Here is a 25,380-nt window from a genome sequence, read left to right on the forward strand (position 1 = left end):
CGGTTAGAAGTCTGTTGTAAACAGTGAAATTACTAACATTCCGCTGATCTTCGCAAGGCCTCAGATCGAATGCATGGAGAATTTAAACACAACCACCAGAAATGAGATCAAGTGCTTTCTCAAATCATTGTACAAGCCAAATAATAACACATCTAGCTATCCATTTTATTTGACATCATTAGCCACGTGATGCATGTGGGTTGGGTTGGTGCATTTGAAGCACTGAACGCATTTTAAAAGGGAACAAAAAAGATAACATTGCAAACAGCTAAACACAAGCTTTGAAAACTGCTCACTGATGTATGAAATTTGCTCCAACTGTGCTTATTGACATCCATTCCATTACAAAAGCTTATTGATAGAAACTAAATGGTCAAATGCTGAATGAGGAAATTACATTCTTGGTATTAAAGGTTAAAAACTCAGTGTAATCTGACTTGACACATAGTGCATCGTGTCCAAAGGGCAAACAGAGCAAAGCCACGGCATGGTGAATGGTTTATAGTCTAAATTTAATCCAAAGCTGAAATTTGTTATTCTGCCATTTCATAGAATCTTATAGAATGGGAGAAAGCCACCATTTGGTGCAGGTGTTCTCCTGCGGTTCTATGAGAGCTCTTCAACTTCATTGGACACTAGCTCATCCTACACACCCTAACTAATCCATTAAAAAGATCCTATTTCCATCGATGCATTCCAGATTTTGATAATTCATAAAGGAAATTTTCATTTTCCCCTCTGGTGGTACTAGCCAATTATTTTGAAATCTTTGTCTCCTGATTATTGATCTACTTAGCAAAGGAGATGGTTTTAAATTGCATCATAATTCTGAAAACACTGATTAGGTCTTGCTCGTAATCCTCTCTGCTATGAGAGAAACAAGCTGAGCTTTGCCAATCTCTCCAGAAAATAGAAATCCCTCACCCATGGTACACAACCTTTGTACCTGGTCCTCGGCCCAACAGCTGTCCTGCTTGTGGTGCCCGGAATTGTATGCAAAACTCCAGCTGCAGCCTAACCCAAATGTTTAGCATGATCTCACGTCTTTGTAATCAAAGATCTAACAAAACTAGGTTGTTCGCAATGAGGAAGATGCAGATCGTTGATCACTCGGGCAGAAAAATTGCAAATGGAATTTAATCCAGACATGTGCAAGATGATGCATTTGAACAGGTACAAGACAAGAGAATATACAATATATAGCAGAATATTAATGTGTTTGGAGGAACAAAGGGATCTTGAAGTATATATACATAGATTAAGGATAGAAGAATCAATTAATAGGGTTCTTAATAGGGGCAAAGTGTAGAATATAAGCAGCGAGGTTATGCTAGAACTGTATGCAACAGCAGGTAGGTTAATTGGTCACTAAAATCACCGTGTGTGTGGTGGAATGTGGGGAGAATAAAAATGGGTTATGGTATGATTGGTGTAGATGGGTGCTTGATGGCTGGCATGGACACCATGGGTGGAAGGGCCTATTTCTATGCTGTGTATCTATGTATGGTGGAACGTATTCTGACTGGTTGCATCACAGCCTGGTAATGGGACCGCCAATGCACAGGAACACAAGAGTGGTGGACTCAGCCCATTCCATCATGAGTACAGCTCTCCCTACCAGAGGACATCTACAAGAGAATGTCTCAGGAAGACGACATCCATCATCAAGGATCCTCACCATCCAGGCCACACCCTCTTCTTGATGCTGCCATCAGGCAGGAGGTACAGAAGCCTGAAGACCCACACCTCAAGGTTCAACAACAGCTTCTTCCCCACTGCCATCAGGTTCTTGAATTGACCTGAAAAATCTTAACACTGCCCTGGACTATACATTTTTCTCTGTTAATCTTACACTAGTATCATTTATTTTGCACACGTTATGTATAATTTGTTAAGTTTATATTAACTTGTTTGTCTTTGTCTTGTGATGTACTGTGCTGCCGCTGCAAAAAGCTAATTTTCATGGCATTTGTACCCTGGGTATGTATGCCTAGGACAACAATAAACTTGAAAGTTCTCTGTAAATTACCCACATGCTTTCATCACCATCTTCCCAACTTGCTCTGCCACCTTCAAGTATTTTGGAATTCATCAGAAGTATCGTTTCATTCACTAAAATAACTATTACTCTCTTTCATACTGGCTCATCATCAGCGAAGGAACAGGTTGCTTTAGTCATTGTAATTTGGCATGTGATGTTTAAAACAAACCTATATTCCACCACAAACTAGTGCCTCATGGAAAGAAATAGGACAAGACTCACCAGTAAGCAGTTGCTGGAAATACAGTCCAAATTAGCACACTGTTTAGCCTGTAATCACCAACTTCCTGAAAATAGCTGCATCAAGTCAGTTCAAGTTCCTCTCCTCATTTCTCTAGTATTTTGCTCACAACAGTGGAGTCTGAGCAAAACCTCAGACTGAGCCGCTGTGAGGCATTACACCGATAAATCCATCTGTCCAACTCGAGATGACAGCCCCTTACACATCCCTAATCAACAAATAAATCAGAATAATTCTTAAAAAAAAGTGACTAATTACATTGCAAATTTTAAATAGTCAAGAACCAGTGTAGGGGATTAACAGTTCTTTGAAGCCTGAAAGGATAAATCCCATACCCTACCAGGGCCAAGTCAGATGCAGACAGGAGAACCAGATCTGCATTCAGCCTTAAGAGAACCATACAGGCCAGCAACAGTAAATATTTTTAAACATTTAACTGAGCCTCTAGCCAGGAAAGTACAGGATAGCTTCTAGCTGCACTTTGAAACCACATGCATATACTTCATCTCCACTCTCCTCAATAACCAAAGATGTCATTAAGCTGGAAAGACTGCAAAGAAGTTTTAAGAGAATGTTGCCAAGACTCAAGGGCCAAGGGCCTGAGTTATACGGAGAAGTTGGGCGGCTAGGACTTTATTCCTTGGAGTGTAGGAGACTGAGGAGTGTTTAAAATCATGAGGGGCATAGATAGGGCAAGTTCACTCAGTGTTTTTCCCCAGGGTTGGGGAATCAAGAACTAGAGGTGTATAGGTTTAAGGTGAAAGGGGAAAGATTTAAAGGGGACCAGAGGGGAAACTTCTTCATGCAGAGGTGGTATGTATATGGAATGAGCTGTCAAAGGAAGTGGTAGAGGCAGGTACAATAACAGTTAAAAAAAAACATTTGGACAGGTATATGGATAGGAAAGATTTAGAAGGATATGGGCCAAATGCTGGCAAGTGGGACTAGCTTAGACAAGTTGGGCTGAAGGGCCTGTTTCCGAGCTATGACTTATCTGAACTTGTATTGTGAAAGCCCTTATCCCCACCATCAGGATCACCCAAGATTTACCAACTACCAGCAATATAGTGACAGACATTTAAATAGTCCTTGTAGTTAGCTGCTGGGGGAGATCCTCCCCACCATCCCCACCTGCCTGCCTGATGCAAGTCAAGTCCTGATTCCAATATTGGGTACCCTTTGGAATACCTTGCACTGGTGCAAGACTTTTACTGGTTAGTGCAAAACAGAGCACCAGGAAACAAATAGATTATGACATCAGAGTATTTAGTTTCTCAGAATAGCCCGAGGATGAGAACCCTGCAAATCAACTATTTAAATTCAATCTGCTATGAACTATACATAGACACAATCCGAATGTCACGAGTGAAACATAACCAAAGATATCTCACTACTTCTTCAGTTCTAATGGTATTCTGAAGCTGGCCAAGTTAAGTTAGCCAGTTGTCTGTTAAATATACCTCATTTAAACTTGCCCCAAACAGATCTATGGCTCTTCCAGATTGTATTCTATTAAGAATGCTGAAACACAAAATATTAATTAGACATTCAAAATCCACAATAACCTCAATGTCAGAAACAGGCATCGTTCAACAAAACATGACTACTTCCAACATTTCCCCTTATTCACTTCTAAATAGTCCATTTTGAAAGAGTGCAATGGTAAGGAAGAATGTTGTACTTAACTGCAAGAAAACTGCCACTCCTGCCCCCTTGTTCCAAGCTGAACTCCACTGTTGATAGATTTCAGTGGATGGCAAACTTCAATGAGCAAACTCTTAACCAGTACCATCATTCTGCATTACCAATGCATTTAAAACCATCTAAACCAATTCAACCTTGTTACAAAACTGAGTGCGTTTAAAACTTTACATACAGTGACTACATTAGTATTGTCAAGATTACCTCTCACAACTTCTTCAATTGCCTCTGTGGTGGTAGTGGTGCTACTGGTTGTATGCTCGGTAGGATCTTCATACTGATCCTCAACTTCGACGTCATCAAGGTCATCATCGTCTTCATCATCAATATCACTTTCCTCCTCTTCCTCCTCTATAGGCTGCTCTTCAACAACTTTATCACTGAAATTAAGTATGGAAGTGTTATTGAAGGTGGAGCTTTGTATCAATATACATTTGTGGTATGAATGCAAAGTCTCTGGATAATCTAAAAGGCAACTTCTCAGAAAAAGCTACTGAACACAAACTTCTACAGATACTGTTGAAAGTATCCTGACTGATTGCATCATGGTCTAGTACAGCAATTTAAATGCACAGGAATGCAAGAAGCTGGCACATCCCTCCCCATCATTAGTAGTATCTACAAGGCAACATCCAAAGATCCCCACCATCCTGGCCACTCCAGCTTCTTGCAACTACCATCAAGCAGGAGGTTCAGAAGCCTGAAGTCCCACCACCAGAGTCAAGAACAGCTACTTCCCTTCAACCATTTGGTTCTTGAACCAACTGGCAAAACCCTAATCACTACCTCAGTATAGCAACACTGACTACTTTGATCATTTTTGCACTACAATGGACTTTTTTTGTTCAAATTGTCTTTTTTTGTATAATTTATGATTAATTTATGTTTTTATGCAGCTTATATGATGCAGCAGCATCACAGGCATGTAGCAAGTAAGTTTTTCATTGCACCCATGCATACATGTACTTGTGCAGATGACAATAAACTTGATTTTGGCAAGAGTGAAGATTAGGTCCAGGAAGAAATTTGCAGGTTGCGGTATTCTTGTGCACATGTTGCCCGTTACCATCCTTGGCAATCGACGTTGTGGGTTGGGAGACATTGTTGAAGAAGCTTTGACAAGCTGCCATCTTGTGGATGGTGTAGAATGCAGTCCTGGCTCCTGGAGTGAAATGTTTAAGGCAGGATTGGGTGCAAATTATTTGGGTTAATTTGTCCTTGTTGTTGAGATGGTAAATATAGAGGATTCCATATTGTTCTCCTAATGTGGACTTTTTAGGCAGTGGAATGAATCCAAGTTAGGGGGTGATTCACTCACCACAGGATTCCCAACCTCTGACTGATTCTTGCAGCCACAATATGTGTGCAGCTGATCCAGTTAGTTTTCTGATTAATGGTGACATCCCCTCAGGATGCTGTTGGTGGAGGAGGCAACAGTGGCTGTACTAGTGAATATCAAGAGAGGAGCCCTAGATTTGTTCTTCTTTGTTCATAGTTTGGTTCTTGTGTGGTGCCAATATTACTCATTACTTATCAACCAAGTCCAGATGCGTCCGAAGGATGGATAGATACTCATTACATGAGGAATTAAAATTGAACAAATCAATGCAGTTATCAGAAAACTTCCCATTTCTCACTCAGTGACAGAAACAGTGATTAGATAGTTGGAGCTGGGCCTAGAAACTGGTCTGAGGAACTCCTGTGGACATGCCCAGGGCCGAAATGATTCACAACTGCAACTTACCTGTTTGCTAGGCTATAAACTTCTCCTAAATTTCCATTAATAATAGAAGTAGGTCACTTAGTCCCTTGAGTCTGTGCCTCTATTCACTAAGATCATACTTGGCTACGACCTAACTTCTTTGCCCTAAATCCCTGAATATCTTTTTGTTTTGAACATCTTGATCCAAACAGCAATGAGGTTTACACCTAAGCATCAGTAATGAGGTTATTGGTGAGTAAATACCACTTAATAACACCACCGATCACTTCGTTGAAGATTGAGAATATATTGATGGGCAATAATTGGCCATGAGATACGACTTCTTTTGCTGAAGTAACATACCTGGCCAGCTCTGATCTACTGTTGTACTTCACATACCCACCAAAATGCAGAATTAGAATGAGCATGTTTAATTTTTATTTTTAAAAGTGTACTTCAAGGATGAGTACAGTATATAGACAGACATCTAATGTGCACAAAATAGATAAATGACCAGGAATTCCATTTAAGTGTGCAATACATCCACATTTGTTGATAATACAAAGCTAGCTGGGTGCAAGGAGGATGCAGAGAAGCTTCAAGGGGATATAGACAGGTGAAATGAATGGGCAAAGACAAGAAAAATTGAATGTTGTGGGGATAACCCCCCAGAAATAGAGTACTTTTTAAATAGTAGAGATTGAAAGATGTTCAGACACAGGTGTCCTTGTACACAAACCACAAAGTTAACATGCAGGTACAGCAAGTAATTGGGAAGCTAAATGGCATAATTGCAAGAGGATTTCAGTGCAAGTGTAGAAAGTAAAGGAAAAGTCCCCCATGACCTTACTGAATGGCAGAACAGGTACTTTAAATACCCATGTATGCAGTCATACAAAGAGGGGCCAAATGGCATTTTCCTGCCTCTATTTTGATTTAAAACATACCTTTTTAATATGCTCAACTTTTCCTCTTAAGGCAACCTCTTCATCTTGGGAATAAACCTAGTGAGCATTCTCTAGGAAATGCCACCGGTGCAAGTATATGCCTTCCAATTAAGACCAGAACTGCATGCAAAATCCCAGGTGGTCTCACCAACACCTTGGAGAGTTGTGGATAAACGTCACTATTTTTATATTCCTTCTCTTGCAATAAAGGCCAACACTATTTGCTCTCTGAATCATCTTGCTGTACCTGCTGCTAATGTACAAGGATACTTCGATCTCTTTGAAAAGCAACATTCTGTAGTCTCTCTCCATTTGAACAATCTTCTGCTGTGCTATTCTTCCAACCAAAAGAGATATACTCACATTTCCCCACATTAAACTCCATCTGTAAAATTTTTATCCAATCTCTACCTTTCCAAACTCCTTTACAAATTCTGCATCCTCTTCATAACATGCATTTAAGCTGACCCTTCCTTTGTATGTTTGTAATTGCTTTTAAGTTTAAGACTTAGTTTCAAACCTAAAGTTACTCACTCAAGCTGAGTATAAAATGATTGGATTTTGTCCCTTCATTAAAGCCAAGGATAGTTTTTAAACAGTTGAGGTCCTAGCATGATCCTTCTGCTACCCTACTTGTTATAATTTGCCAACTTCAAAATGACCATTTCATCTTTATCCTGACTCATCTATTGTAATGCTTGCCAATCTTCTATCCATGCTAATACATTACCTCAACACCATGAATTTTTTGTTTAAATCTTGAATATTTATATGGCACTTTGTCTATTGAAAACCCAAATACACTGAATCTACTCATTCCCCTCTATCCACTTAGTATATTACATCTTTTTCTTTCCATAAAGCAATGTTAAATCTGCTCAGTTATATTATGCGTTTCTACTACTACTTTAATAATGGAATCCTGCAATGACAGAAATTAGGGTAACTGGACCATGATCTCCTGCTCTCTCTTCCCACCCCCACCTCCAAATAGGCAGGATATATTTGTAATTTTACAATCCACTGGGAAGTTTACAGAATCCAGGGAATTTTGGAAAATTGTAAACAATACACTGCAGCTAATTCTTTCAAAATGCAAGGATGCAGGCCATTAGATCCACGAGAGCCAAGTTCTATTAATTTCCCTAGCCCTGATTCTCCTGGGGATAGTGATTGTTTTAAATTCCTCCCCACCTTTTGACTAACATCAGCACCGTTTACTTTAACTACTACTGTGAAAATCAATACAAAATGTTTGTACGAAGTCTCTGCCATTTCCTTTTTCCCCCATTAATTTCCCAGTCTCATTCTCTAAGGGACTAATGTTTAGCTGCTCTATTTTTAAACACGGACAAGTTCTTGTTTTTATATTCCTAGCTAGTTTACTCTTATTACAAAAAAAAGAAAATTAAGTCATCATTTTTTGGCTTCCAAAATTTTCTCAGTCTTCTGGCCAACCATCTACCTTTACAATATTGTCTTTTCTTTCAATGTGATCCCATATTTAATTCCTTAGTTGGCCATCTGTCAGTACCAACTTCCCCCGATGCCCCCTGCCAATGGTATAATACTTGAGAATTATGAGATATTTCCTTAAATATCCTACATTGCTTTTTGTTTAATCTATTTCTCAGTTCACTTTAGCTGACTCTTCCTTCTTACGTTTGAAACTACTTTTAAGTTTAAGACTTCAGCTTCAGACCAAAAGTTACTTGCTCAAACTGAATGCGAAATAGGATTTGTGATCATTCTTTCCTAAAGGACACTTACTTCATGATCCTTAATTAATCTTTCAATCTCTACTATTTAAAAAGTACTCAATATTTCTGGGGGGTTATAAGAAGTTGTCCCAAGTACATTCCAAGAACTTGTCCTCAAGACTACTTTTGCAAATTTGATCAATCCATATTTTTTCCAAGAAGGGCTTGAATGGGCACATGAATGAGGGGAAAATAGAAGGATATTGGCATTCTGTAGGCAGGAGGGAATAGCTATGTTGGCACAACGTTGTGGGCCAAAGGGCCTGTTCTGTGCTATACTGTTCTGTGTTCATATGAAAATTAAAGTTGCCATGATTAAAAGTTTTTTTTCCCCTGTAAACCCCTTCTTGAATTAAACTGTTCTACAAGTTACAGCTCCATTAGGAGGTTTCCAATGACACCATCCTACTTCTGCCCAACACCTTAAGTATGACTGCCCCATGGATCAGTTAACTTTCTCTAACCCCAGTGCAGTTCAGGGTCTGAAACCAGAACTCCAACTCATCAGTTCTGGGAGGAATGTCCTCAAGCTGCAAAACTCACCACTGCCAAGACAAAAACAGAACGCTGGCAGAACTCAGTGGGCGGGCAGGTGTGGCTGTAGAGGATCACAGTGGTCTCCATTAACTCCCAGATCTCATAAGATATATGCCACCTGCTCTGTAATGTCTGTCAAAACTTGTAAATTTGTTTTGAACAGGCTTATAATTTATTGCAATTGATCTAATTAATCTGGTTTTAAACTACTAATTTTAGTAATTTTCTCTGCTCTGAATTGAAAGGTCTTGGATAAGAAACATCAATTCTTTTACTACAGACACTGCCTGACCTGCTGGGTGTTTCCAGCATTTTGTTTTTATTTTAAAAAAAAACTAATTTTCAGCATCCTGTATATTACCTTCCTGTGATTTCCTCAACCCCTCCCAATATTTCAAATTAAGTAGCAGCTTCTTAGTAATTCAAAACCCTCAGTTAAACAACACCCAGCACAGCTCTTCTTTCCATCCCCAATGATGAAAATCAAAAAGCTACAGATGCTGAAAGTTTGAAACATAAATGCTGGAAACACTCATCAGGTCAGGCAGAACTGTGGAAAGAGAACAGTGAACATTCAGTTCAATAACCATTTGTCAGAATTAGAAAAGAGGTATACAAGTCAGTCTTCCCATTTAATGTACTTCAGATAGTCTGTCAAATCCCACATCTGCATTTGCTGCAAGTGTGCTCAGATGAAATGTTCTCACTGTGTTCACGTCGAGGCCAGTGGGGGGGGGGGTGGGGGGGTGGGCGGTACCTAACGGCACTCGAGGCCGGGGGGGGGGGGGCGTGGGGGGCATACATGCAGCACTCGAGCCCAGGGTTTGTGGGGGGGGGGGGGGGGGGGGGGGGGGGGGGGGGGGGGGGGGGGGGGGGGGGGGGGGGGGGGGGGGGGGGGGGGGGGGGGGGGGGGGGGGGGGGGGGGGGGGGGGGGGGGGGGGGGGGGGGGGGGGGGGGGGGGGGGGGGGGGGGGGGGGGGGGGGGGGGGGGGGGGGGGGGGGGGGGGGGGGGGGGGGGGGGGGGGGGGGGGGGGGGGGGGGGGGGGGGGGGTTGAGGCCAGGGGGGGGGGGGGGAGGGGAGGGTGGTTAAAATTCACATTCCCAAAGCTTTTCTCCCCAAGATCAAGGATTAGGCTGTTAGTCTGATTCCAGTGTTCAGCTCCATCTGCAACCATTTGCAAGCAAAGTGGGAGATTTAATATCCACCCAGATTGGATATGAATTCCCAATTATAACACCCCAACCGTGCGTTAATTAGATTTTCAAGAAAATCAAAACGTGCAGATGCTGGAAATCTGAAACAAACAGAAAATAAATATTTTTCAATTTCTTGTGGGGGTTCTTGCCATTCACAAAATACTACACAGGCAAAGCTCAATGAGCCAGTAACTGAGCTTCACCCCATTAGAGATGGTTCCTTTATTCTGCCCAGCTCACCTACTGAAAACTAACTCGCTTTCTTTTTCCCAGGTCTGACGAAGTGTCCTGGACCAGAAGCATTAACTGTTGCCTGATCTTCCAGCATCTCCAGCATGTTTGTTTTTCAAATATTCAATGGGTTCGACGCTGGCATCAAGTTTAATTACCCTTCCAGACAACCAAAACTCTAGAGAAATCCAATAATAACCTACCATTTTGAAAACTAAAATAAGAGCAGACTTTTTCTTGTCCCAACCCTACAATTCTGTTAATTAGTGGAATCACCATCTGGCAAGGTAGAGGGTCTCCCACAAATCATGTGTATTTTCATAATATAAAGAATTGACACAACCCTACTTCAGGCAACCACTGGCCCAATTTGATTTAAAAAAATGAGGAATATGGTTGATTTCCTATTTATGGAAGAATTGCTTTGCATTATTCAGACATGAAAAGAACTACTACCTCAATGTAATTGAAGTACATTATCAAATCCATCCAAAAGCTTACACACATTGATATGTTCAAAACATTGAGTCTTGGATGGCAGCTCTAATTTAATTACCCAACAGCTACACAGCAGTAGAAGATGGCAGTAACAGCACAGAGTGCTTCAAATATAGCAAGACTCCATACATAGGCATTTAATTAACTAGTAATTGTTTTACGTACTATTTTTTAAAATTGCATTATTTTAAATGAAGTCTGTTTAAGGAAGTAAATCACTTTAGATTATTGCAAATGCAAATGATATTCTTTCCATAGATAAAATAAATTATGCAGCATGAAAAGTACACATTATTCCAAGGCTGCGAATAGTTTTATTGCCCTGTAATGAGTGCATTTGCATCAGACATGTTCTGGAATACTATATTGGATTGGTGCCAGTCTGCCACAAGGTCAGTTTCCACAGACACGACCTGCGAACACAATTACCGCATTGCTATTTGCGATTTAATGCGTTGTGCTAATTACATCCTCTGCACACATAATAATTTTAGGTCATTGGTATGATCCCACAAAGATATGAAAGGAACAAAAAGCTACTTCAAGAAAAAAAATTAAGTAGCCCTTGAAACAATTCTATGCCAATATCCCTTCTCAGGTGGGCATAAACCATCTCAAAGCATTATTTCAAAGAAGAGCAAAGGAGTTCTTTAATCAATTAAGATCCCTAAAAAGGATTATCTGCTCATTAACCAGAGTACTCAGATTTAAGGCGATTGAACACAAGCATGTGACTTGCAGATCAGCGAGTTGTGTTCCAGAATGCAGTACCTGAAAACAAAGGAGATTCAACTACAACTTTAGAGAGTCCAAGTGTAACACAGCATGGAAACAGGACCTTTGGTCCAACTCGTCCATGCCGACCTAGATGCCCATCAAAGCTAGTCCCACTTGCCCATGTTTGGCCCATAACCATCTAAACCTTTCCTTCCAAGGAAAAAAATTGGATGGATAATTTTATTTTATTATACAGGGCTTTGAGGAAAGAGCAAAGAATGGACTTATGGAGAACTCCGAAGAGCCATTAAAGGCACTGACCAAATGGCAGCCTTCTGTACTGTATCATTCTGTGATTCTATTGTATTGCAGTTTGCAGGAACTTGCTGTCTTCAAAACAGCTGCTGTGGTTACTGTATTACCAAATGAAATGCAAAGTATTTCATTAGCTGTAGTGCATTCTGGCATACACAGGTCATAAAGATGCTATAATAATGAAAGATGTGCATTTATATAATTGGCTCTTGTAATAGGCAAACTAACAGTTAAAGATTTCCATTCATTATTCTTGTCTGGTAATCTCTTCTGGACTCTGTTTGGATCAGTGTGGGAGCAGGAGATTTATAACATGTGCAGACTATCACAGACATGCTTCGACTGGCTTTAATGCAAACATAACAGTAGAATCCCCTGTGATTTGGGAGCAGCTTTTTGCCACTAGAGGAGGATGACCCAGTGATGACCTTCCCCATGGCAGACAGCAGGAAGGTCTCCTCTGCAGTCATCACAACTCGATGTGTCTTTCTTCATAAAGTCATGCTTACAGCACCTCTCAAGTCCTCTGGTATACCCTTCTCTTCCTATATATGGGAGACGAGGCTGCGATTGTGTGATTGAAGTTTCCCTCTACCAACTTTCAGACATACTATCTGCCCTCAAGGCTCCGTTTTTCAGGTGACACATGATCTTTGACCTCTTGCTTGTCAGGAGTGATGGCAAAGTTGGACTGGATAGTTTGTTGTGGGATGGAATTATGGGTGCTGATGGCAAGGACAGAGTCATGGTTGAGGAGATCCAAGTTTTCCCTCCAGTGAGCACTACCTCCCTTGATAAATTCACCTCAGTTCTTGGTTCTTGAGCAGGGTGTTTGGGCAGCAGATGGCCTGAAGAAACTTCACGTCATGGTCATCAGCAAGTTGCTGGACACCATCTGTTCTTTACATCACGGGTATTCTGTTGGACCTCAGCCTTTGGGTGCCTGCAGAGCTGCTGCTCTTCCACTGAGGTGTGCTGGAATTTCCAATCTGTGAACATCATGCATTTGCACTTGATTAGTTCCTGGCTCTCCTGGTTTTTCTGATCAAAAACCAGTCCTGGTATTTTCTGATAGAGAAGCCAAGAGCATCTTCACAGATGCAAATTAGGGTGGACTTCAGGGAAACCAAAATACTGTAGATGCACTGCAGCTCTTGATGGTTGAGGGTCAAGTTTCTGTAGGTGTTAGCTGAGGAGATATCTCTGTGGCATGCTTTGAACATTGATTTTCTCACAACAGTGTTTCTGTTGCTGCCATGGTTCTGGGGCTAGACCGAGAGCAGACCGGAGAAGGTAGTGGTCAATGCAAAAGGCACCAGTACCCATCACAACCCAGGTATCTTGCTAGGATGATGATACAACTTACAGGTTCCCATGCTTGGATCAGGGATAACACTATGAAGATGTGATCATCTCCCTGATAAAACAGGCTATTGGTTATGAGATTGTACTCCAAATGTTTTGTCAGGAGGACATCTCTATCGGAGGTCTTTCCATACTTCCTCCTTGCCAATTGCATCTTGTCAGAGAATTGTGTCTTTTCTAACCCTAACAATGAAGTGACCCAGGAGGATCAGTCTGTCTGCAATGTGGGCCAGTAATTTTTCCAGGATTGAAGCCCTTGTCCTTCTTGGGCAGATGTGTAGCTGCTATAGTTGGGATGTATGCATGGATGACTGTAGCATGCAGGTTCCAGATTAGAGCAAGACACAGGATCATGAGACATTAGTTTATTCCATTGGGGAAGTTGCTGAGACACCAGACTAGCTCATTCATGACAGCAGAGCTCACCCTATGAAAATGGCACACCTCCTTAACCAGACAGTTCCAATGGGCAGGTCTTGTCATTTGCAAGTGTGATACCAGACTCCCAACACACTGCTCCAAAGCTCTGTCAAAGCAGGGGATTACCGGGTAACCAGAGGAAGAGATACAAGGATGTTCTCAAAGCTTCCTTGATAATAAAAGTGTTACATTTCCAGTCACCTTTGGGAATCTCTGGCCTACAATTGCTCATATGGAGAAGCAGCTTTCTGGATGGCTTTCAGAACTGAGTTCATTTGTCAGGAGAGCACAGATGTGAAGGAACAGACCAACCACACAAAAAATACACACCACTTGCCCCATCAAGCACCTCCTGCATAACCTGTGGCAGAGCCTACAGGTACCACAATGGCCTGTCACTTCACAGCTGACAGACTTGGAGTAGAAGCAAATGAGCCTCAAACCTCAGAGACTGGTTGAGAAAATGACCAACAATAACCTGCTATTACTATTCCAAGTTTTACAACCTGATGACCAGATTAAGATCAAGATCCAGGTAAACAATGAAGTCAATGCCAGCATGTTCTTTGATACTTCAAATACAATGACAGATGGTCTGAATATTTCAACAGCAAGTCCCTTCAGGCCTCAATACACTATTAATTATTCAGGAATTAATAAGGCACCAGACAACTGACATTTCAATGACTTCTCACTTGTGGCAAGATCAATACACGAGTCATATAACCACAATGTCAGAGCTCAGCTGATTCCAGGCAGAGCAAGAATGGGAATGTTACAAATAACCTCAGCATCTTGGTGTTAGAAAAGGGTAGGGAGAAGGGGAAAACAGAAGCAGGATCAGCTTGAGGTTTGTACCCACTGAGGACAAAATCAAACTTGGCTTTGACAGATCCTGACAGAATAATCTGTCACAAATGAATTACTGGAAGCCACCACTTGGAATTGTCCCTTGGTGAGAACTACAAATGAAAAGCAAGTTACCAAGATCAACAAGTTAGTATTGGTGACTGGTATAAAGTTTTCTAATCATTAAGAGTGCTGGTTTGAAATTGATCACATTTGGCTGCAATAAGATTTCCATTTCAATGGAGGCCTTCACCATCAGAAGATCTGGTTTAATATTAGCATTGATTCTATGAGGAATGTCGCCACATCCGAGTTGCTAGTGACAATGTGCCCAGCAAGCAGATCCCATTTACTTACGAGGACAAAATTTGTTAAGTCACTGGCGGACGATAGTAATGAAATGGCTTACAATTCAGTCTTGGAGCAGAACATCTGTTGAGTGGTTGTTGAAGAACAGAGTTCCCCTTTGAGAAAAGGATGTACATAACCATAAACAGCATCCATGCTTGCATTGACACAATGCTTTACAAGTACTTTACCAAGTCAAATTGCAATGTAGCAACAAGTTAGATATCAGCAGTGTTTTGTAATAAAGGATATGATGACGACCTATTTGAGGTGCTGCCTGAAGGATATACAATCAGTTAGAACACAAGAGACAATGACTTTGCTCTTCTTGAAATGGTACCATAGATTGACCAACGAAGCAAAAAGGAACCCAATTTCATGTCATTAAAAAAAAATCTGATGCTGCAGCACTTTCCCATTACTGGAGTGGAATGTCATCTTAGATTTGTGTTCAAGTATCTGAAGTGGGATTTAAACCTGCAAACTTTAAATCCAGCAAATGTTACCACTGAGCTATGGTTAAATTAGCTAAGTTATCTTGGAAGACTTTCAGGGCCAATGGCTAAACATAGAAGGATGACCAGACAAAAGGATACAATCATTTAGTCTGAAAAGGATGTGGATTAATTACGAAGCTGAACAATGAAAAAAAATCAATTAGCTTCGGAAATATTCATACAGCTATGATACTACAAAGGCCTCATTATTTGGAAAAAGTTTTTGCCAAGAAGGGCACGCTCAAACTGATGTAAAATTAATGATGTATCATTACTTATTTCAAAAGCACTTTAATTTTCAATGCATGCTTTTGTGACCAACAATAAAAAGTAAATGAGATTTTAAAAGAAAGGTTTTATCAAATTGAAGGAGAATGCTCACTAATTATTATTTCTTTTAAAACAGCTAATGTATGGTGACAGTTTTGTTTCCAAGTTGATGAACACGAGTAACGAGGTAGTTTTGTTCTCTTACTGCTAATTCACCACTCTCCTTGATGGACCTGGTAACTTACACAATTAATTTTAACATGGAATGTTAAGAGTTCACTTAAAGGATCACTGCAATCAAATCTGAATATGTTCAATCTAAATATTCACCTGTGTGTTAAGGTCACTAATTTTATGTTCCTAACATGGATGCCAGTTGTAATTGGGACTTCCTGGATCAGACACCAACACAAGATGCATTGCTCAAATGACCTGAGGGGTTAGCATTTTCTTTTTCAGCAGCTCACACTATCTAAATATTGATAGCTTGGCAAAGCTTCAGTTAATAGAACATTTGGATTAAAATGCTTTTAAATCCTTGCCAAGTATGTAAAAATGTAAACAGGCAGCAATGCACCGATAGAACTATAACCCAAATTGAACTGATTAGATATCATTAACCATAACTGGAGCATTCATCAAGGTCTCAACAATCACCAATAGCAGACAAACTTTAAAGAAATATTGTATGAGAAGTTTTATATTCAACAAATTATGACGGTGCCCAGTTTTGGATGTTATTAACAACTTTGCTTTAGGATTGCAGACAGCATTATGCACATTCTAATACATTAAGGCAAATGGATTGCACTTACTGGCTTCATTTAGAGCATACTGATAAAAAACAAATATGATATTGATGGAATTTGTAATGTGTAAAACTTATTTATCACCTTTGATATTCTCAGTGCATTAAGCATCCAAAAAAATCATTAAATTGTGGCAACACAGCCTTACCCGCCTTCTGCATAATCTGCATCATCGCCTCCCCACCAGACATCTGAATCCTCTTCATCCAAGTCCGAGTCAACCTTATCGTTCTCTTCTGGAATGGGGCAGCAAACAAATTCTACTCCTCGAAATTCGTCAATTCCACAAGGCAGCAGCATACCATAGTCATGGAGGTTCATGATCTTGTCACCACAGGTCTGGAAAAGCACAAAGGATTAAAGCTGGGCAAACTCGCATAGCTTCTGTGGACCTTAACAGGTCCTTGTCTAGGTTAGAGGTTTTTTCTGAAGTGACCTTGATTCAGTTCAGAAGGTAAAAATGCAACAGCTTTTTAAAGCAATCTTTTTCCTCAGTAGATCCATTATGTTCAAGTGGTCACAATACCTGATTTTCCAGGGATATACCAAGATAAGCAATTTCCTTTGAGCCATGTAAAATAATATTTAGTACACAAGACAAATTAAGCCATATGAAAATAAAGAGGAACATTTATAAACCCAAGAAACTGTGGGCAGAATGGAGTGAAAGGTGGGCGAGGAAAGGAATGGCACTCTTTACAAAGATTACTGCTGTTCAAAACGGACATAGTGGAGCAGTGTAATCACGATAGCACTACTCAGAGGAGGACAATTCTGTAATAGTGGAAGTCCCAACTGTCCAAAAGGCAGTCAAGTTACTGGACAACCAGATACAAAGAAATAATGCAAATTTATGTTATAACAAGTACATCTGAACACCCTTCCCTCCATCCACATCCCACCAGCAAATATCATAAATAATTAAATAATGCTGAGATAATGGTAGCTTTGTCAGGCTAGAGAACTGACTGGCAGAACTTAAAAACTTAACAATTAGGAGCATTTCTCCTCCAGTGAATTAATTTAAGCAAATTGAAGTTCAATTGTGTTGCTTTACACAACCTGAAGATTTCTGATAACAAACTTTCATGGTTTGGTATAATTATCTGTGGGGAATGGGGCTACGTGAAGGGTGGTGTGGGAGCTGCAGAAAGGTAACCTTCAGCCAATGGATATTATTCGTATGGAATAGTTCTGTACCAGTGAGCTTGCCAGTACACTGGCCTATTAAAACTCATCCCTGGAGATCTAAGCCTAAGTCTGGAAAGAGGCAGTTCAACTACTTGAAGGATTGATTGTGAAGCTGAAGTAACAAGGAGAACTCGGTACCATTAATTCTCACACAAAACTTCTGATCTCATCTAGCTCTGGGGAAAACAGAAAATTGACGCAATGTAGTGTTCATGATGGGGGGGGGGGGGGGGGGGGGGGTGGGGGTGAAAGTAAATGAACAGTAGAAATCCCCAGCAATTAAATGCAACAACATTGGCAGAAACCCCAGTGGTTATACTTTTTGGAGGGAGTGTGGCAACCAACTTCAAGGGTTCATGAACAGCAGGAGCAAAGGCCTGCCCCAACTTGTCCCAATTACAATGACACATAGTATGGGCAAGGAAGAGCTTATGAGGAGAATGGAAAGCACTGAGCATGCTGCAATGGCTCAAACCAAGGAACATGCTTCCATTCACCATACAGTGAGATTTTCAGACTGTCAGGCATTGAAGTAGGTAACAGAATGGATATATTCTATTGGAATGGAAAAGTGGAGGCTATAAGTAGGCTGAACATCATCTCATAGAAATGTTAACAGATGTGGAAATAGAGTAGCTATCACCAGGGCATACGGGAAACCGATGAGGCAAAGAATACAGGAAGTCCCCAAATTACGAACGTCCGACTTATGAACCAACCTTTGTGGTCCCCGGGCCAAGTGCGCATGTGCGGCCGGGATCCTTGGTCCAAGTGCGCACGCGTGGACACTGTTCCGAGTTACACACAAAAAAATCGGGTTACGAACAGTCTCAAAAACGGAACCCGTTCATTACTCGGGGACTTCCTGTAATTGTAAATTCACCCCAACCAATATAAAAAAAGCCTGAGCACAACTATAAGGAGACATTTTCTTTGCCCCCTTCACAGCCACACACCTACATACTTTCCACAAATACCATGGGCATTAAAACCAGTTTGAGAACAACAACAGAATTCAAGGGGCTGAAAAAAGATAGTCCTCATTAAGTGCAGAAAAAAATTACAAAGAACTACTTTGGCACTTAAGATGTCATTGCTCTGCCAAAATTTCATTCACAACATAAATACATTCCTAAAAAATACAAAAGCTACATTTAGAATAACTGGCTGTTGAAGGGATAAGGAATTTAAATCACTAGCTGCAGACAAACATTTGCTTAGTCACGGGAGAACCTTTCAGTAAAGTGTACCTCTTTCGCGACAGTGTGCCAATACAGATGGCTCTCACAGGTGTCCATCTTCTCCCGATGTAGAAACTTGCACTTGTCAGGAACAAGGAGGGCATCACTTACGAATTCACCAACTGTGGGACAGCAGAAAGGACAGCTTTAGTAGCAAAGTGTGTGCAACAGCAGATAACAAGTACCAAAAGTTAGCTTCACAATGGAGTCCTGCAACAAAGGAATTCAACATCAAAAATCAGGGCACCAAACTATTACCAAGCTCTTTTCCCATACACCAGTGGGTATAACACAAAATACTTCCCACACTTAAAAATAAGTTCACTCCAAAGATTTTGCATCTGACCAACTAGGATTAAATAGGGCCATGTGGTATTCAATGTAGTGAAGATTGAGAGCAGGTGGATTATATCAAGCCCAACATTCAGGCAGGTGGATTATATCAAGTCAAAACTTTATAAAGAACTGCATATCTGTTTCCTCCCTTAGTCATTGAGGTTTTTGTTTGCAAGTATTTAACTGCAAATATCGATACTGGAAAACTAACCAACCCCAAATAATTGAAGGGGTTAAAATGTCTACAGTATGAAATTTCAGATAGCCCTTACTGCCACCACAATCAGATTGTTACCCAAATATAGGTACTGAAATAGGTCACATGCAAAATCTCTCATAACTGAATACTGCTCAGTTATGACTGATCTTAGATTAAATAGTTGCCATTTAGTTACAATTGGGGCAAAACATTACTACAAGGGAAAAGCTACTCCCATTAATCATAAATCATGCAATTCCACAACCCCTCAACCAACCCATGGACTTCAAACCAAGAAATGTTGTTTTGAATTTATATTGCTGTCAGTGGAGTGTAAAACAAGAGCACGGTGAAATGGAGATGATTATATGAGAGAACACCAAACATCTGTGGGCCAAAAGACCTTTGCAACATTGTGGGCTGAAGGGCCTGTACTGTGCTGTAGTGTTTTATCTCAATGGGCCAAAATACAGGACCTGTTAAATTGACCCAAAAACTTGATCCACATTTTTGTTACCTCTGGCCTTGGCTTTCCCAATGCACTTTTCCAGACAGCCTCCCTCACTTTCTACCCTCTAAATCAGAGATTACTCAAAACTCTACTGCCCATGTCCTAACTCTCACAATCCTACTCAGCCATTAAATGTGAAATGCTATGCATACTCAAAGGAAAAATTAAGAAATTTTTACTTTTTTATTACAAGTTAGTGTTTCTTGGTTTAAAGAGTATTTTATGGCCTTGAAGACCCTGACAGACACCAGTCAACAAGCCAACAAACGATTAGTTGACCATGTGATGAAGGCCAGTGTGTGAAAGTGCACTCCAAAATAATTCAGGACCTTGAGAGGAGCAGAGTACAGGCTTACAAGCATTAATCTTGGCATTCAGTGTGCTGCAAGCACAAATCTGTTCAAATTTGCAGACCTAATGAAGAAAAGTGGCTCAAAACCACAGAATCTACAGGTTGGATGAAGGGTTTGGGGGAAAAAAGTCACAGGAAGTCATTAAAACAATCCTGTCCTTTACATACCATTTAAGTATTTATTTACACAGGTACCTAAAAACCAAATGACTCATTTCTTCACTCTACTAGTCCAAACATATAATCCTCTATGAGAATGCACTGAAAACATTCCAGAAAAATCCTTAAATCATAGTGGATCTTGGGAGGTATGGAGGTCAGCTGTTCTACATTGCCAGCAGCACGGTTAACACATCATTATCAAAATAACATTATTAACCTAAAATGTCCTAGGCTCTCTAGGCTCATTTCAGTGTTTGGCACAGCTGTCATCAGATTTACAATGCACAGACTTTTTATAAAAACTATACTGTTTGATGTGGGTCTGCAAATTTCAACTTTCAAAATGGCTAGAAAAGATTTTGCAGCGAATGTCAGGGTCGTGTATGTAAATACACAAACAAGAGCCTTTTATTCACTTTTATTCCCAATCTTTATCCCTGATTATCACTTTTCTCATTTCTGCCAAACATTAAAAAGACAGTGGCAAGTCAAAACCCAAAAACTGCATGAAGTTGATATGTTAACAACTCCCATTAACTGAATTGCAGAAATAATTTACCACACCTTTGGAAGGAAGCTTGAATGTGCACTCAACGATCAACTAGAACAAAAGGCCATCAATTATATCAGCCAAAAATTTGAATTGTGACCAGCATAGGAATTCGGAGAAGCAGTAGATCACTCAGCCCCTCAATCCTGCTCTGCTGTTCAATGAGATCATTGTTGATCTTACTGTAAGCTTATCCCCACATTCCTACCTTCTCCTGATAACCTTTCACCTCCTTTATTATCAAGGATCTATCTGCCTCTTCCTTAAAAATATTCAAAGACGCCACAGCTGCTGTCCTTTGGATACTCCTCGGGTGGTGGGGGAGGGGGGGGGGTTGAAAAGGAGGGAGAAATCATCTCACTTGTCTTAAATGGTCAACCCCTTATTTTTAAAACAGTGACCCTTGTTCTAGATTCTCCCAAAAGAGAAAACATCTTCTGCACCCTAAGATCCTAAGGGATCTTATGTTTCGATCAAATCTCTTCTAAACTTTAGCAGATAGAAGCCTAGCATGTACAACTCTTCATCAAAGAAAACCTACACATTCCAGGCATCATTCTAATTCATGCCCAATATCAAGTAAACAAACTGCCACACTATACTGCTGGAAAAATAGCATTGCATGTACACATTCTGCTCAAGCAGGGTTATCGTTATAAGGTCGTTAGGCATACTGACTTTATATCAGTAGCACATTGTTTGTGATGGTGCTGGATGAGGTTTGGATGTGAAGGCAAGAGAATGGTAAATTAGGAAAATAAAGTTACAATGTATCTCAATTTTGTCACATTAGCTTAATAGCATTGTTGTCTACAGTCCTTAAATAACCATTGGCACACTTTCTAAGTATGGTACTTCTACCCATTTGGGAAGGGACTAAATACAACACGTGCATATCATGTAAAAAAATAAATCTGCAGTAATTATGTTCACCTGGCTACAAGAGGAAATAAAATCAAAATCTGAATGATGAATTTTAGCTATTTAGGGAGGCTAGATTAAAGGACAGAAGCAGATCAGCTACAATATAGAAAAATAAACTCAGAATGAAGATACAAAAATGTCACCTGCTTAAGTTTTTGAGGGTAAAAAGCACCTGCAGCACTCTAAACATGCTGCTGCTACACTCAGCCTTGTTTGATCCCAATACAGGGGATGTAAAAGGGCTCTCTCCCTAGCAACAATATCCTTCATTGAGCAGCAAAGTAGCAGAAGCCATTTGCACACACATGCATGGCAGCTAAGACAATCGATAGTTCATGGAAATGAGATCAGATCTTTCATGAATGGGTTAATTTGACAATGGAACTTGTTTTAGTAGATTTCGAATATGGGGTTGTACAGAGATTACTATTTAAAATTGCTCAAAACTATTTCCAAGTTATCTCAGTGACTGAGGAAAAAATTTGGAGAGAGATCAACATAAAATGCAGGTCAAAATGGCTCTCAACTCCCTCAAAAATAACTCAAGGTTAAAACAAGCAACACATGCAAAATGGTGTTTCAATCAGGCACACCACATACACCACATTGACCTAGACGAGTCATCTCAGCCAAGCACCACCGACTCCCTGTAGCTTCTACTTAAATCCTTTGATAATCTCCTAACTGCGAAGGAATTCTTGCAGTACTTAGTTGAAAGGCTTACTTTAACAGATTAGTGACTAAAGGTGGCAATGAAGGCCTGAAACTTGTGCTCAGTGGAAATATTTTTGCTGCAGGTTAATTTTACAGAGCAAAGGGGATGTCAAGTTTGTCAAATTAAGGCCATGATGGGAGGCTGTGGTAAGGAGAAGGGGGGGAAGCAGGAAAAGGAGGGAGGTTCTGGAACAGATGGGCTTGGAGAAGAAACAGTTCCCAGCCAGAATGTAGCATTTTTCTGCTTAAAAATTTGTTCTACATTTTGAAGGAAATAGTCTAATAGCACACTTTTCTCAAGCATTGCGAAGTCATTCAGCAAGGAATAAAAGCCATGAAAACCTCTTTATCCAATCAAGTTTACACAGCCTCTAATTAATTTTTAAATAGATGCTATAGAGCTAAACAAAAGGCCCCGAGGATGCGATGTTTACTCTTTTGTTTAGTCAGGTTGCATACAAATGATGAATTTGTAGGTTGGAGTGGGGGGAGGCGTTGTGGAAGCTGGTGACAAAGAAACATGGCAAAAGGAATGGAACGTGACAGCCACGTGATAGAAAGAGTGCAAAGAAGATTCATAAGGATGTTACTGAGGGCTTGAGTTACAAGGAGAGATTGGATAGGGTAGGGCTTTTTTCCATGCAGTGTAGCAGGCTGAGGGTTGACCTTATAGTGGTATACAAAATTATGAGAGACATAGGTCATGGTCACAGTTTTTCTCCCAGTGTAGGGGAGTCTACAACTAGACAGTATAGGTGTAAGGTGAGAGGAGAAAGTTTTAAAAGGACCCAAGGGGCAAGTTTCTCTCCCACAGAGGGTGGTGAGCGCGTGGAACAAGCTGCCAGAGGAAGTGATTGAGGCAGTTACAAATACAACATTCAAAGGGCATTTGGACAGGTACATGGCTAGGAAAGGTTGAGGGATAAGAGTCCCTCTGAAAGGGAAAGAAAAATCAGCCACTATTGAATGGCAGAGCAGACCCGATGGGCTGAATGGCCTAATTCTGCTCCTATATCTTATGGCCCAAATGCAGGCAAAATGGGACTAGCTCAGGTAGGTAAATTGGTCGGCATGAACAAGTGGGGCCAAAGGGCCTGTTTCCATTCTGTATAACTATGATTATAATGACTTTAGAATCAGGTTTATTATCACTGACATGTGTCATGAAATTTGATGTTTGTGGCAGCAGTACAGTGCAAGACAAAGACATAAAAATTACTATAAGTTACAAAAATAAATAAATAGTGCTAAAGAGGAAAAACAAGGTAGTGTTAATGGACTGTTCAGAAATCTGATGGCAGAGGGGAAGAAGCTGTTGCTGAAATGTTGAGTGTGGGTCTTCAGGCTCCTGTACCTCCTCCCTGATGGTACTGACGTGAAGAGGGCATGTCCCGGTGGTGAGGGTCCTTAATGTGGATGTGGAAGGGTCAGATGTGGAGGCTTTAGAGAGGGTGCAGAGGAGATTTACCAGGATGCTGCCTGGATTGGAGAGCATGTCTTATGAGGATAGGTTGAGTGAGTTAGGGCTTTTCTCTTTGAAGAGGAGGAGGATGAGAGGTGACTTGATAGAGGTGTACAAGATAAGAGGCATAGATCAAGTGGGCAGTCAGAGACTTTTTCCCCAGGGTGGAAATGGCTAACACGAGGGGGCATAATTTTAAGGTGACTGGAGGAAGGTAGAAGGGGGATGTCAGAGGCAAGTTTTATATATATATACATATACATACATATATATATACATATACATACATATATATATAGACACACACACACACACACACACACACACACACACACACACACAGAGTGGTGGGTGCGTGGAATGCATGGCCGGCAGAGGTTGTGGGAGCAGATACATTAGGGACATTTAAGAGACTCTTAGCCACATGAATGATAGGGAAATGAAGGGCTATGTGGGAAGGAATATGGATAGACCTTAGAGCAGGATAAAATGTTGGCACAACATTGTGGACTGAAGGGCCTGTACTGTGCTGTAATTTTCTATGTTCTAATGTTGACATCTCGATCAACCTGCAGCCCAATTTGATACAACTGCTACATTGGATTGCATTATGGGCAGAACCCAAGGTGTAGCCTGGGAACGTGGTTTTCACATCCAAGCTATGCCATCCAAAAACAACAGTGCTGAACAAACAATAAAGTGTTGGCAGTGGCACAGCAGCTAACTTGTGCCTCACAGCTAACTTGTGCCTCACAGCTCCAGCAACCCGGGTTCAAATCTCAACCTTGGGTGCTCTCCATATGACTGCTTGAGCTTCCTCCAGGTTCTCCCTCATCCCAAAGATGTGCTGGTTGGTAGGCTAATTAGCCACTGTAAAATGCCCCTAGAGTAGTGTATGTGGATGATGTGAGAATCAGGGTGGAGTTGATGGGCACATAAAAGAGAAAAGTTAATAGGAAAATAAGTGGGGATATGGGATTAATAGAGAGCTGGCATTGACCTGATGGGTTGAATGACCTCCAATATTGCAAGAAAATATGAACATTATACAGGTCAGAGAATACGTTTTGAGGGCTTACACTATATTATGTACCTATGAATTTACGTTACAACAAACCAATTGGTCAATGTTTCCTATGCTATTTAAGTATGATAATTTGTCTCAAGAAAAACAACACAAAGAATTGTGCTGGCTGTGAAAGAGATGGTCCTAAAACGTTATTTATTTTACCTCTTAAAACCATATTCAACAAGGCCAGGGGGTCAGGCGTTTTAAGGTACCACAGGTCACTTG

The 25,380-nt window shown here is 40.7% G+C and overlaps 1 protein-coding gene across 4 annotated transcripts in view; it reads right to left on the reverse strand.

The window, feature by feature from the left end:
• Positions 1 to 25,380, reverse strand: part of LOC127569394 (amyloid-beta precursor protein-like) — a 145,469-nt gene that overhangs the window by 43,115 nt on the left and 76,974 nt on the right. For all 4 annotated transcript variants that reach the window (XM_052013998.1, XM_052013996.1, XM_052013997.1 and 1 more), the window contains exons 4-6: positions 18,886 to 18,998; positions 16,593 to 16,783; positions 4,188 to 4,363 (exon numbers count right to left, since the gene is read on the reverse strand). In XM_052013998.1, the coding sequence (XP_051869958.1) occupies positions 4,188 to 4,363; positions 16,593 to 16,783; positions 18,886 to 18,998 (480 nt within the window). The remainder of the gene's footprint in view (positions 1 to 4,187; positions 4,364 to 16,592; positions 16,784 to 18,885; positions 18,999 to 25,380) is intronic.

Source organism: Pristis pectinata, chromosome 4, assembly GCF_009764475.1.
Source record: "Pristis pectinata isolate sPriPec2 chromosome 4, sPriPec2.1.pri, whole genome shotgun sequence".
Lineage (NCBI taxonomy): Eukaryota > Metazoa > Chordata > Chondrichthyes > Rhinopristiformes > Pristidae > Pristis > Pristis pectinata.